Raw genomic sequence first — 15044 nt, forward strand, 5'->3', positions numbered from 1 at the left:
CCCTTCCCGACTCCGCAGGCGTTGGTGGGAGCGTTCGACTCTACCAAGATGGCCGACCTCCTCAATATGGCGGCCGCATCACGCCTCCACCTAACAATGAGGGACCCTCCCAAGATGGCGTCATCCAGCCAAGTTCTTCCAGGAGGTTGCTGTCGCCTGGGCGATCATGGAGGCCGAGTCTGAGGAGGAGACTGAGCGAGGGCCTCTCAGCCTTTTTGAGCTCAGTGGGAAGAGAGTCAGCTCCATCATGGGACGCGTGGAGAAAGAGGTTTGGGGTAAGAAGAGGAAAAAAGGACAAAATAATACACACAGGATGCATCTGTATCAGGCCTGGGCAAACTTGGGCCCTCCCTCCAGGTGTTTTGGATTTCAACTTCCACAATTCCTAACAGCCTGTAGGCTGTTAGGAATTGTGGGAATTGAAGTCCAAAACACCTGGAGGGAGGGCCCAAGTTTGCCCAGGCCTGATCTATATTGTGGAATTAATGCAGTTTAACACCACTTTAACCCCCATGGCTCTGGAATCCATGGGAATTGTATTCTAGTGAGACCCCAGCCCTTTTTTTGGCAGAAAGAGCTACAGATCTTGTGAAACTACAGCTCCCAAAGGTTTCAGCATTGAGTCATGGCAATGGTCCCAAACTGCATTCATTCATTCATTCATTCAGTGTAGAACTAAACTATCATAAGGCAACTTCTTTCTCATCTTTTGAAATTCATCAAAGGACGTTGAGAGATCCCCTGGAGATTTTGCCAGGTGGATTCGGCCTCCACCACACCAGGCCTCAATACCCTAAATTCACCACATCCTACCTAATCTTGGAAACTAAGCAGAGTCACCTCTAGTTGGTATTTGGGTGGGAGTCCCCCAACAAATACCAAGTTATTGTCGAAGGCTTTCATGGCCGGAATCACTGGGTTGTTGTAGGTTTTTCGGGCTATATGGCCATGTTTTAGAGGCATTTTCTCCTGACGTTTCACCTGCATCTATGGCAAGCATCCTCAGAGGTAGTGAGGTCTGTTGGAAGTAGGAAAATGTAGGAAGTAGGAAAAGTAGCAAAAGTCCTTTGTCCCACCCTGGTCATTCTACAGATATATAAACCCATTTTCCTACTTCCAACAGACCTCACTACCTCTGAGGATGCTTGCCAAAGATGCAGGCGAAACGTCATGAGAAAATGCCTCTAGAACATGGCCATATAGCCCGGAAAAACCTACAACCCAAACACCAAGTTATATTTCAGAGGAAGGAATGGGCAAAACTACTTTTGGGGGATTATTTGCCAAATGAAATCCATTCAAAAATCATGTTGTTGACAGGTGCCATGAAGGTAAAGACAGTACAGTCATCCCTCCCTATTTGCACAGGGCTCCTGTGACAATAGGAAACTGCAAATGAAGAAGTTGTTTTCTTTTTTTACCTGAGAGAACATCTCTCTACGAATTTTTGTGTCTTCCAGCTTGACTCTGTAGTCAACCTCTGCAGGAAGATTACCACAGAATTGCATTGGAAAAACTAGAGTGCATCTGCACTGTAGAATTAAGTCCCACCCATGGAATAAAAGTGGGATAAAAATGAATAAACAACCACAACAAATGTAGTTTGACACCATTTAACAACCATGGCTCAATGCTCTGGAATTGTGTGAGGTGTGATTCCGTGAAGTCTTTTGGCTTCTCTGCCAAAGAGTGCTAGTGCATCACCAAAACTACAACTCCCAGGATTCCATGGCATTGAACCATAGCTGTTTAAGGGGTGTCAAACTGCATCAATTCTACAATATGGATGCAGCCTTCGAGAGGTGATCTCCCTATAAATCTCTAGGCCTTTCAGCATGATTGTGGAGGAAGTTGATCAGAAACAGCAGTGAACCTAAAGAGTTCCAGACCCCTTTCACACAGATGTATAAAATCCACATTGAACTGGATTATCCAGCAGTGTAGACTCAGATATCTGAGCGCCCTTCCATACAACAATATAATACAGAATATCAAGGCAGACATTCCCACAATATCTGCTCTGAACGGGTTCATCTGAGTCCTCACTGCCATGTATTCCAGTTCAAAGCAGATAATGTGGGATTTTATTTAGTTATGTGGAAGGGGCCCCAGTTCAAAGCAGATATTGTGGATTATTTGTCTTGATATTCTGAGTTATATGGCTGTATGGAAGGAGCCCTAGAGAACATTTACAATCTAATCTATGAATAGTCAAATCTGCAAAAGTCAGAACCACAAAATGGTTAGGACGACTATATGATCCCAACCGATATATGCAGTTTCACTTATCCATGGTCTCCCTTATTTTCTTAGGGCCTCTTGTACAAACCACAGCCTCATCTCACTTTCTCTGTTGTTTGTCCCATTGACAATAATAGGGTTCGTTTTTATCCACAGTTTGGAATCCACACAAAATCCTAGAACATATCTCCCATGGATATGGGATCATGCATGTGTACTCTTTTTCAAAGGATGTTTATTTATACAGTATGTCCTTAAGCAGGGGTCCTCAAACTAAGGTCCGGGGGCCGGATACAGCCCTCCAAGGTCATTTACCCGGCCCTCGTTCAGGGTCAACTTAAGTCTGAAATGACTTGAAAGCGCGCAACAACAACAACAACAACAACAACAACAACACAACACTCCTATCTCACCAGCCAATAGCAGGCCCACACTTCCCATTGAAATACTAATATGTTTATATTTGTTAAAATTGTTCTTCATTTTAATTGCATTGTTTTTAAGTGTTTTCTGCACTACAAATAAGATATGTGCAGTGTGCACAGGAATTTATTCATTTTTTTTTTCAAATTATAATCCGGCCCTGCAACAGTTTGAGGGACTGTGACCTGGCCCTCTGTTTAAAAAGTTTGTGGACCCCTGTCCTAAAGAGTTAAATTATGTTAGACACAATGAAAGAGATTTTCACAAGGGTGAAAATGCAAATGCATCTGTATCTGGTTTTGTTTTTTGTTGTTTTTTGTTGTTTTTTTTGTGTCAGTGACTGAACTTTGGCTTTGTCTACTCTCCACAAAAGCACTTCCGGGTCCAGTACTCCAGGGCATCTTGCCTCTCCTTAACATTTACTATCTGGAGCGAATTGAAGCGACTGCTGTGAAGAAAGGTCAGTTATTTTGGAAGATGTACTAGAGGAAGGATAAATAATGTTCAACACTATAGTTCCTGATGAAATAGGCTTCCTCATTTTAGATTTCAAAATTGTGCTACACGTCTCAATATCAGGTCTTGTGCATAACAGAACAGTATGCATTATAAAATTGAAAAGTAGTGACACCTTTATTGGGCCAACTTCAGTTTGCAAGCTTTTGGAATTTCAGTGGCTTCATCATCAAGCAAAGATGTTAAAAATCATACAGGAGCAAAATGGTGATACTGTTTGTGACAGGCATTCTGTTTGAGATGTCAGTTCAGATGGTCTTGAGGGATTTCAAAGCAGGCAGAGGTCCCTGTTCTAGCCATGTGAGAACAATGAAAGACATAGTCATAAAATTTCAACTTCAGCAACAGAAACATAAGTTCTCTTGAAATCCAGCTCTTGTCATGTTTCAACTAACTGCTCCTTTCTTAGGCAAAGAAGCATTGAATTTTTCAATGAGTCTCTGTACTGGTACATCTGGGAAATTGTAGGTTCTATATAGTGAAATTGTTATTCCATAATGAAAGAGTTTTATCTTTGTTAGAGATAGAAGAACTCAAAAGAATCAAGTTCCAATGTTTACAATTGCCTTGTTGCAACTAAATTTGGTATTTTGAAATCCAGGAAGTAAAGTTTTGAAACCTTGCACACTGTATTTTATATATTGTGCTTGACCCAATCAATGTGGATTTTGTCATATTTTGCTGCATGGCCAACATGACTACTCCTGAAATAAATAGAGAGGGCGGGGGATTGACTGTGAAAGTGAGAAGAAAAGGGAGCAACAAAAGTTATACAAATAATTTGCATGTTGAATGTTCAGTCTAAATTTGAAATAGGTGTTCTATGGTGAATCTTACAAGAGTGCAGAGGAACAACTTTTGTTAGATATTGAATGCTTAATCCTGTACATATCAGCTCACCAGTAAGGAAGTATAATTGATTTTGGTGGCACTTGCAACCAGATAAATGACAGAGGATTGCAGCCGACAGTGTGTTGATACATACTCCGAATAAGGCATGTGTGTGACTACTCAAAAGGAAATCCCATTGAATTAAATGGGATTGACTCTTAAGTAGGTGGAGGAGAAAAATCTTAATGTGTTATAGATCAAGTTTTATAGTAAATCATATTTTTGTAAAACTAACTGCAACATAGTCCTTTCTGTAAAAAAAAGTGCTATATATTTTTTTCAGGACTCTCAACCCAACCTATATGGTGCAAGCTCTGGTTTGAAATCATCAAAACAAGACCTTCTAGATTAGAGGTAGGTTAACTCACATACACATAACTGACTGGCTTGATTAGACCAACCTTCCCTCATTAATGTCCAATTTGGTTATTAATCTCTGCCAAGTTCTATAATGCTGCTGGAAAACTACAGGAAATCAGTTACTTTTACCGAGGGCAGTCAGCGTAGTCTTCTATTTTCATTTAAAGATATTATCACTCTTACTAATGGTCTTTATTTATCAGTGCATGTAACTAATTGTTTCTGTTTCAAAACAAGCCACAATCTTGCCCATTTTACAAGGATAGTCAGATTAGTCTGTTGTGGCAAAACTGAACAAGAGTCATGACCTAACCAGTCTGGGACACAATAGACCCAAATCCAAACCCCTTCATGATGCTTTATTTCTGGGCCTGTTATTTAGTTAGAACTTTAAAATACATATGTCAAATCCAAGCCTGTGGGCCAATTTTGGCCATCTATGTCATTTTATGAGGCCCACCAGATGCTGGACTACCACTCCTGTATTCCTCATCATTACACATCATGTTTTGAGTTGAGATACAGTAACCTCTGGAAGGCTGCCGTTTTTCCTATTTAGTCAGGATAGACTAGATACAAGACTTAGATACAAGACTTGTGGATATGTAATGAAAAGTGATGGGAGTTGTCATTCAATAACACCCGGGGACTCAAATTTGGTTAAAACTAGAGAGCACCAACAACTATGTAAAAATAATTATAGTTGGCTGTCTGTATCCATGCATTCAATTACCATTTGAAATTAACCATAAAGCTGAAGTGTCCCTAAATAAAAATGAGTTTGACACATCTGCTTTAGAAGCTTAAACATATGGATCTCCACAGTTGTAAGGAGATTGAATATTTGCCCTACTCCTTGACTGCCTGCTGAAATAACCCATATCTTTTGGAAAAGAAAAAAAAAACAATTATTCCATCTTTCAAGGTAAAAACCTTCTCAAGCCAATTTACAGGCAAAAATAAAAAAATAAACTTAACTTGTTCAACACTATAAAACCTTTAGCCACAAATTAAAACTGTAAGTCAAAGAATATAGGCCACCACAGATTAAAGCAGTCAAAAACAGCCACATCTTTTAAGATCCGTTTAAAATTGAGTGTGGAAAAAACAAACAAACTTGCTGTAAAATGTCATTCCTTAATGATAGGACCATGATAAAAAGGAATGGAACAAAAATTGCTCTTTAGCATGCTCACCATGGTTTAATTGGCATTTCTATGCACAGCTTTACCCAATTGGAATCGCTTAGGTTTCTTCTAGAATGAACACAGGTAAGGGCTTGCTGCTTAAGACATTTTTGGTAATTTTGTTTTCTCTGATTGCAGAATATCAAGTGTTGGAGGCGAAAGTTCCTTGAAACTTTCTTCTCAAATGTGTTGCGTGGGATCTTGGATGTGTCTTCACACCAGCGCCTGAATGACCCTTCCTTTTTGCCCTTGCTTTATACTTCTCGGCATGTTACCCAGCTTACCATCTACAACATGCTCGAGAGTGTTTCAGAGCTCATGGCAAAACACAATCAGGATGTTCTAGAAAGCTTGGCAGTGTCACTCAGATCCCTGACATTTCATCACCTTCTCTCTTCCAGTATGTCCACCAGGCACCAGTTGAGTTTGTTCCTTCATCGCCTAATTCATCATGGAGCTGTGGATCATTTATCAATGTCCTCATGGCCAGATCCTAATCCAGTTCTTTTATCCCTTGTTCTCAAAATAAGTGCTGGAGTTTGGCATCCTGGAAAAAATCCAATGAACCAAGAAAACCTTTGTCATCTCTGCAGAGAGAAATCTGCCAAACAGAGACAAACGCTAGATCAAGAGCTTACATTGTCTCAGGATTCAGACAAGCTGCTTCATACCTCAGCTGACCAGTGTAGTGAGGACATGTTGCCCCTTATGTCTCAAGAATCAGTTTCAGACTTTGAAAGCCATGACAGTTTGGTGAGAACTAGCAGTGAGAATTTTCAAGACCCACCAAATTTCAAATTGGACAGCAGTTCTTGCCAAAGTACAGCACAGTACAGTACATGTTCAGAAAGTTGTAATGCTGAGAACCTTTCCACCTTCCAACATGGTTCTCCTTCAGGAAGAGTTAAGAAGTGGCGCAAAGCTGCATCAGCAAAGAAGGGCTGCCATCAGAAGTCCAGCAAAGTGACTGAAGACTCAGAAGACCTTTATGATTTTGTTTTTGCAGTTGCAAGAGAAGAGCAGGAAAAGAGATGTTATAGCAAAAGAAGGGAAACAGAGGAGAGAAATACTCCTGCTAACTCTCCCCCCTTCTCAGCAGAAGTGGCTAGTGGTAGTGGTATGGATTGGGTAGGAGGAAGCCAACCTCTTGGCATCCCCTCTCTGAGGACAGCAGGGCACTTCCGAAGCGTGTCCACACTGGAAGTGTTTTCTATCCCTCTGACTAAGAATATGTGCCAGATGCTTGGTAACCTGCTAAGTTCTTGGGTGTCCTTGGAAAAGCTTGTTCTTACCTTAAATGGTAAGCAATTAACCAAACATTTATATTTAGGTGTTTGTAGCAATTTTGTGCCTTCTAAATTAGACATGAAGAATTTGTGGCCTTCCAAATGTTTAACTTCAGTAGATGAATGACATGTAGAGTGCCATAGCTTCCATACCCCTGTTCTAAAGTACTAAAATTTTGCAATGTTTTGGGTTGTCACAGCAGACAGTATTCATGGCAAGATATTTCCCTGGCAAAAGCAAAGTAGATTTTTCTCTCCACCATGCCCAGCATCCTATTAAGCACACTATTTTATCGCTGACACAGATTCAGGTAAAATTTGGCTAAGCTTTAAGGATGTGTAGTGTTACACTGATTGTGCGAAATTGTAGCTTTTCTCAAATTACAACTAGTGATTTAGTCTATCCTAAATATGTCACATTTCTGAGTTCTGTCATCTAGTAATAGTAGTTTGTTATCCTGAAGTGCCAGGATCCTCTTTTGAAAATGTGTGTAAGGTGCACATCTATTTCGGGTAAAGTAATCTTGCTCTGTGACTATTTCTGTCTTTGAAATTCTGGTTCCAGGCCTAGGTTCCGGGATTTTGAGTATCCTCTCTGGGCTCCGGACCCTCTCCCAGAACAGTGGTTACAGCCTCCGTGTGGTATGCATTAGTGACATGTTCTCATGTGTCCCCTGCATGAACCTTGTGCATTCCTTTTTGGGTGCTGTTCCGTTGCTTCAAACAATCTTGATTGGCTTTGATCTCAAAACTACAGCAGAATGGAGCAAGCTGGAAGAAAACCTGGGCTCATTGTCCTTACAAGAAGCAATTCCAGGTAAAAGATTACTCATCGCCAACTGGGCACTATAAAATGTGACTCTTGTTCCAGTATGTATAATCTATTTAGGTGTGACTTTTTTGAGATGTTCCTATGATAGTTTAGAACCATATGTATATGACTGCTATCATGGTGCAATTACAACATGGTTTGAATGCTCCCCATAAACAGCGGATTCTTCTAATAATGTGATTATTCATTGCACGCAGCCACAAACATTCTATTAAAATTGGACTTGCAAGTAAAACAAAGAATTATTGCATTCTGAACACCTGTGTGTATCTTTTCTTGATGGGGAAAAAAATCAATAATTCACCAGCCGGGCATTAAGATCAGATGGAGAGTGGTTCCCTGGCTCTAGAACGCCGTCCCCAGGGAGATCAGGCAAGCAACCACCCTCATGACCTTGCAGAATGATATAAAAACAAGGTTATTCAAACATACCTTGGAAAATGATGAATACTATCCCCCTTAATGTGGACAAGGTCTTTTTGTTCTATGAAAACTCAGGTATTTTGGGTTTTATCTAGTTTATTTAATATAGTAGAAACACTGTGTTTTCAATGTGTTTTAATTAATGTTTTTACTGTTTATTGTTCAATTTGTTCATTTTGTTATTTGTTTCCTTGTTATTATTTTGTTATCTATTTTGATATATTATGCATTGTATTTATTCATGCAGTGAGCCGCACCAAGTCCTTTCGTGGAGATGGGGTGGGATAGAAATAAAGCTTTATTATTTATTATTACTAGTTCTAGCTTGTCACCTGACTAAAACTCACCCCTCTTTGTATATAGAAGATCCAATCTGTAGGCTGAGATAATAGATGAAGAAGAGCTAGGAATGCCAAAGACATTACTAGGCTAGGTGGACAACGATTTGGCCAAGTCAAATGTAGCTTCCTATCTAGCAAATGCTATTTGCAGGAGTCACTCCTAGTTTGGGTATATAGACTGTGATGGTTGGGTTGAGTTTTGAGATTTATTGCGGCAGCTTAGTTTAATGCTAATGCTTTTACATTTGCTTGTGTTTCTTATTCTGTATTGTGGGAATTTATCTGTGGACCAACCAAAAAGGCATAAAAATACGTATTTCTGAGATCTCAAAATTTTATTGGAAAAGTAAACTGAGGTAAAGATTTTGGAAGCTTTCACAAATGTTTGCTTGGTCTAATTAAAGATACTTGATTTTGCTCTTTTTTTGTAGCCTCAACTATCTAAGCCTTTTCTATATTTCTGGTCTGACTGTTTATTATAATTCTTTATTTCGTGGGTTTTTCATACGCAAAATGAGTCTATAATTCAAATGTTCTGCTTATCTACAAAGCATTGCTTGGGAACATTTTTGTATCAATCCTTGCACAGGGCAGTAATTTATTTCAGCATTTCAATGTACTTCTGTACTGTCTCCCTCAAGTATGGGAGGAATTTATCCTGTTTGTTCAAGATCCTCAGCATCTGCTGGAATGGAGGAAATTGCTATAAGAGTGTGGTGAAAAACCTATTTGGAACCTAAGTCTATTTAAAAAAAATAGTTTCAAAAAGTCTCCCAAAGCATGATTTGCAATTATTAAAAACTACAGCTTTGGCTAGTGAGCAGAGCCTTTATTTTCTCTTCCTCTTGTCTAGAGAGCCAACTGGAAAATCTTGAGATCCGATTTCCCAGGGAACCTCTTCAAACGAGTCTCCTGGTGCCAGTATTGAAATCTTCCAGGTCTCTGCAGAGTCTCTCTCTAGACAGTGCTTCCATTTCCTGTCCACAGGAGGTTGAGCTTCTCCTTTGTGCCCTCAAAGGTATGATGGAAGCCATTTTGACTGCAGAACAGAATATATTAATATCTGCATCATGTCAGTCTAGCATCACAGATTATTGGGTGAAATCTAGGCAAAATAAAAAATGTTAAACTCTACATTTTGAAGTTATGAATGTATTCAATATGCATAGTGATGAAAAGAAAACTTTTAACCACACAGTCCAAACTTTTTGTCTTAAAATCTTGTTTGTCTCGCAGAATATAGTCCAAGCCTGAAGAGGCTAAGCTTTCATGACATCAATCTTTCTGGTCATTCGAAAGAAGTCCTCTTTCTGCTACAGGACCCTGTCCTTCAAGGTATATTAAACTTACTCCAGCCCATGCCTCGGACTGCTTACAGCTTTATGAGAAATTACAGTTGTGTGCAGTTAAGAAAATTAGTTCAGCAGAAGATTGTCAGTTTCATGATTATTCTGTCTTGGAGACTATTACAGAGCTAGTATAGTGGTTATAGTGGGTGGAAATTGTATGTTGGATTGTACCTCCTAGGAGCCTTAGGCAGCATAGCCAGTGACAAATGTGTAGGGTGCATACCAGCATCTGGAGAGTCGCACAATTCCTCTATCTTGGGTTAGAGTGTTGGACTGCATGTTGTGAGTACAGGTTAAGTACCCCAAACCTGGAATTCTGAAATACTTCAAATCCCAAATTGTCCTCACATAGGACTGAGATAGTAACAACTTTGGTTCCAGGTGTAGAGCACTAATTGACTTGGCCCTTCTAGCCCTAACTTAATATCTGGCTCTTGCATCTTACTATCATCCCGTCCTTGCAGTTGTATTGTATAAGCCTTGCCTTTTCAGTTCTGAACATGCCCACTGTGCTCGGCTACTGGTTGTTGATTGTTGATGGTTTATGTGTTTATGATTTTTTGTATATGTATTTTATTGTGCTATATTTTAATCTCTGTTTGACAAGGCTTGGTCCCCATGTAAGCCACCCCGAGTCCCTTCGGGAAGATGATGGCAGGATACAATAATGTTGTTGTTGTTGTTGTTGTTGTTGTTGTTTCAACTTGGAGTGCCAGAATAGAAATGGAGTATTTGTTCATATTTTTAAGATAAACTCATAGGGTATCATTGTGCTCTTTAATTTATAGTATTGACTATTCCAGAATACATTGAATGACACTAATTTGACATTTCAATGCCCAGAAAAGAGGAAACAATGTGTTTTTGCTTTGGCTTTTGTCTTATAATAGAAATCACATTCTCCTTTTGCCGGCTGTTTGAGAACTGTACTTCTGAATTTCTGTCCGAAATAATCAACCTTGTTAAAAAGAACACATCACTTAAGATCCTCAAACTCCCTGGAAATAGGCTGGGTATGTACGACAAATGTATTAGCTATCCTGCTATAATTTATTTTTGTCCTTTCTGAGCAAGGACTCTAGCATTAAACCCTAGCCTAGTCTAGGCATAATTTTGGTTAAAGTTACTTCCTTTCCCATTTTTCAAGCCCAGCTGGCATATCAATGTAAAACAAAAGGAGGAAAGAGGAAAATAAATTATTTTAAATACGAACTGACATGTAAAGGCTACGTGGAATGATTGACAGGGAAGATACTTATGGGATGGGTGATAATAAAAGTGATAACAGGGACCAGTTGAGAGCATGAAGTACCTATAGAATCTTAGAATCATACAGTTGGAAGAGACCACAGTCCAACTCCTTCCCTACAGGAACACACAATCAAAGCACACTTACCAGTGTCATTTGTCCATTCAGTGGAAATAAGACAGGTTCTGTCTTTAGACGAGGTTACAGAGGCATTCTTTTTAGTAAACAAGTAATAAGTCAGTTTAGGTTGCAGATTAGTATTGTCAATATAGAAGCTCCCTGGCCCTCCTTCCTCTTTGTTTAACATTGCTTTGCACCTCCTAAGCAAGGTTGCTCTCTCATCTTCAGTGCCAATTAAGACTGAACTGTCATATTCTCTTGGAAGAATGGTGTATCACCTTATACATTTTCTCAGGAAGCAAAACTAGTTGAGTTCAGCTCTGTTTTGCTGTCCTTGCCAATCTCTTGTTGCAGAAACAATTTGATTCCTTCATTGGACCCTTTGATTGTGAGCTGTAAAGCTCAATGTAGCTTAGGCCTAAGCTGTCTGATACTGCGTTTCACAATATAAGGCTGCCTAGACCCAGAGGTCCACAGGAGAGGTCCTTCTCTGGGTTCTACCACTTATACAAGTACAGCTACTAGGAGCACAAGAGAGAGCTTTTCCAGTGGTTATATGTTGGACCACCCCCGCCACCACCGCCAACTTGGGAAGGCTGAAATGGCTCCTCTCTTTGATGTCCTTCTTCAGCAGGCCAATTTTGTTTTAATCAGACAGGGTTTTAAAATTGGAAAAGAGCTATACTGTATTAAGTTGTATTGTTTTAAAAATGTTTAGAGTGTATTAATACGGTTTTTAGTTTAATTCAGTCAGAATGTGGCTTATTGTATATTTAATTACATCTTTTTGATGTGTAAGCCACCATGAATCCCAGTCTTCAGGAAAAGAATATAAATGAAACTAATCTTCATCTGGTGAAAATATTGAACAACTCAAAAATCGTCTCCTTAGAATTGTTTCATCTGGTTACAAAAGCAGAATATTTTAATCCCTATTATCTGAAGATTGCTGCGCAGAAACTTGGTGTTAATTTACTCACATCTAAACAAAATAAGGTTGATATGACAAAGATATTTTATTGCTTCCCATGCAGTTGGTTCCCAGCATTTATCCTGTTCGTCTTGACTTGCGTTATTCATATTTGCCCTCTAGTGTATATAGTTTGCACTTGTTATATTTCTCTCGTTCTTAGGAAATCACAGGTTGGTGGCACTGGCTGACATTTTTTCTGAAGATTCATCATCTTCCATTTGTCATTTGGATGTGAGGTATGTTTCTCCTTTCTTAATCCTAGAAACTTATATAGTCCATTTTAAATGGGATAAAAGAATGGCAATGGAATAGCTTCGTTTGAACTCATATTCTCATCAGTTATTTTTAAACAAAGTTGTCTGTTTGCAAGAGAGTGAATCTGTCTGCTGTGAATTTCTCAGAAATGCTATGTGATCTTACCAAATCCTTATTTATTTTATCACTTACAAAGATGTGTATAATGTATCTAGGTAATTTACATTCAACATTAAGCCCTGTTTCTGGGTATATGCTATTATCTCCATTTTCAGCAGACAAGAAAGTGAATTTCCCCAATCAATCCAGACTATATTATTGGTTCAGAGAAGCCATTGTTAAGCCGTATGATTTGTCTCTGATCGGAACAAACGATGAGTGAACATTCACTGCATAGAACTTTCTTTTTTTGATCAGCTAGGTAGATATATAAGCCAATAGTGATGTTTATCTCAGCAAATGCTTTCCTCTGGTTCCTACCTGCAATATGAAGGTATAAGGAGAGGGAAGATGATGGCTGAGATTGCTTCCTCCAGCAATATAAATAGATTCCAAAAAATCACAGTATTCAGGGTTTTTTTAATGTCATGAGTGACTTGAGAAACTGCAAGTCACTTCTGGTGTGAGAGAATTGGCCATCTGTGAGGACGTTGCCCAGGGGACACCCGAATGTTTTACCATCCTTTGAGAGGCTTCTCTCTTGTCTCCACATGAGAAGCTGGAGCTGACAGATGGGAGCTCACCTCGCTCCCCGGATTCAAACTGCCAACCTTTCTGTCAGCAGTCCTGCCGGCACAAGGGTTTAACCCATTGCACCACCGGGGGCTCCATTCTCCCAGTGATTAGTTACTGTTCTGCAAGACAATTCAAATCTTTCAAACCTGTCAAAGGCTGTATCTTTGAAACAAATTAAACATGACTGCAATAGGAAGGATGGCAGTTTACTTTTGATTATAGGAGCAACCCTCTTAAAAGTAGTCATTTGATTCAGCCCAGTCTGTCTGAGATTCAAAGTCCTGAGACTGGCAGGAGTTTCTTACAAGACAACGCTGAGAAAGTTTAATCAGAAATAAATTATCTGATTCATCATAGCGAACTTGTGCATAGTCTTGTAGCTATAGCTGTATATATTTTACAAACTTTGAACAGAAATAATGACAATGCATTATTTATAAAACTATCTATCTGGAAACATTTTATTGCGCCACACATTTTATTATGCCCCAACTTTCCAGCTATTGATGTCTGCCTTATCTAGTCATGACTGAGCTATGTTCCAGACGATGTTCATCGTTTGGGATATGTTTCTATAACCCAATTCTGACTAGTGATTCTGCACGCGTTTATCCTGGTCTGTTAAAAGTTTCATCTTCATGGCATTGTCTAGGCATGCTTTCTAATAAATTTGGGAAATTTCAAAGAACAGGAGTGTTTAGGTTGTGATAATGCAAACTGGAAGTACACAAAGTATCTCCCATTTAACTATTTACAGTGGCAGGCACCAGGGTTTACTGAATATCTCAGGAATGGGATTCAAAACTGATATAACCAACAAATGCCTTTCTTTTTACTTAAAACAATGCAATTAAAATACTTCACAATATCTGCTTTAGCTTGTGTTCATTAAGTGACAACAATACCGATTGAAATGGATTTAATTCCAGGTTGACACTTCTGCAAAGGTACCCTTTAGAACACGCATGGGCAAACTTGGGCCCTCTGGGTGTTTTGGACTTCCAACTCAGGCCCCTTCCTTTTCCCCCTCTGACACTTAAGCCTGAGGCTATTAGAAATGGTGTGAGTTGAAGTCCAAAACACCTGGAGGGCCCAAGTTTGCCCATGGCTGCTTTAGAAGGTGGTTGGCAGAAAAGCCCATGGGATGCAAGTGGGACTCAAAAGGTCCTCTAGGGGCAGTGGGGTCATTTTCTTCCCTTTCTAATAACAGAAAGCAACTTGCACTCTTTTTTTAAAGCCACTCCTGGACCTAAAAACATGGTGAAAGTGACCTCTCACATCTTCCAGGTGGCAGGGTTTGTGTGCAAATTTTGGCATTTGTGGTGGTTAGACTCTCGCAACCTTCCAGAGTCACTCACTCTTTGTAAGTAGCAATAGTAATCTTAACGTTCTCTTACAGCTCCAACTGTATAAAACCCGATGGGCTCCTGGAGTTTGCCAGGAAGCTGGAGAGTTACTTAACACAACACAGAGAACAAATCAAGTTTATGAAACTGTGCCTCTATCAGAACTGGCTGGACCAAGATGCTGCAACTGCACAAGAGGCCATTCAGCGTTTGAAAGCAATGTGCAACGTAGTCAGCGACACGTGGGACTCATCTCAGGCCTTTGCGGACTACATCAGTGTAATGTAAAGCACACTTATGGGACAGTATCTTGTAATAAAGCTGCTTAGTGATATACCACGATTCAGATTTCCGTTTTTTTCTAGCCAACTGAAGTAAAAACAAACACCATTTCTTTTGACATAGCAAAAGTTTAATTTTTCAGATTTTATAGTATAACCCAGGGGATAAATTCTAACATCAAAAAGGAACACACATAAGGTTAGTATAGCTTCTATATGAGTGAAATTTGGAACGT

At 39.5% G+C, this 15044-nt stretch overlaps 1 protein-coding gene across 1 annotated transcript; it reads left to right on the forward strand.

Annotated features, from left to right (window-relative positions):
- Nucleotides 1-35: 35 nt before the first annotated feature.
- LRRC41 (leucine rich repeat containing 41) lies at nt 36-14861 on the forward strand. Its single transcript, XM_060773435.2, has 10 exons — nt 36-275; nt 3038-3124; nt 4355-4425; nt 5757-6918; nt 7470-7721; nt 9354-9518; nt 9737-9835; nt 10740-10862; nt 12352-12427; nt 14581-14861. The coding sequence occupies exons 1-10, from the start codon at nt 167-169 to the stop codon at nt 14813-14815; spliced, it is 2379 nt and encodes a 792-aa protein (XP_060629418.2). The 5' UTR covers nt 36-166; the 3' UTR covers nt 14816-14861.
- Nucleotides 14862-15044: the final 183 nt, after the last annotated feature.

The sequence above is a fragment of the Anolis sagrei genome, chromosome 4 (assembly GCF_037176765.1).
Source record: "Anolis sagrei isolate rAnoSag1 chromosome 4, rAnoSag1.mat, whole genome shotgun sequence".
Taxonomy (NCBI): Eukaryota; Metazoa; Chordata; class Lepidosauria; order Squamata; family Dactyloidae; genus Anolis; species Anolis sagrei.

Bases quoted from the DNA above. Each gene is read 5' to 3' on its own strand.
- LRRC41 (XM_060773435.2), top strand. From the start codon at position 167: ATGGAGGCCGAGTCTGAGGAGGAGACTGAGCGAGGGCCTCTCAGCCTT. The intron at 3,125-4,354 runs GTCAGTTATTTT...TATTTTTTTCAG, and splicing joins AGCGACTGCTGTGAAGAAAG to GACTCTCAACCCAACCTATA. The intron at 9,836-10,739 runs GTATATTAAACT...GTCTTATAATAG, and splicing joins ACAGGACCCTGTCCTTCAAG to AAATCACATTCTCCTTTTGC.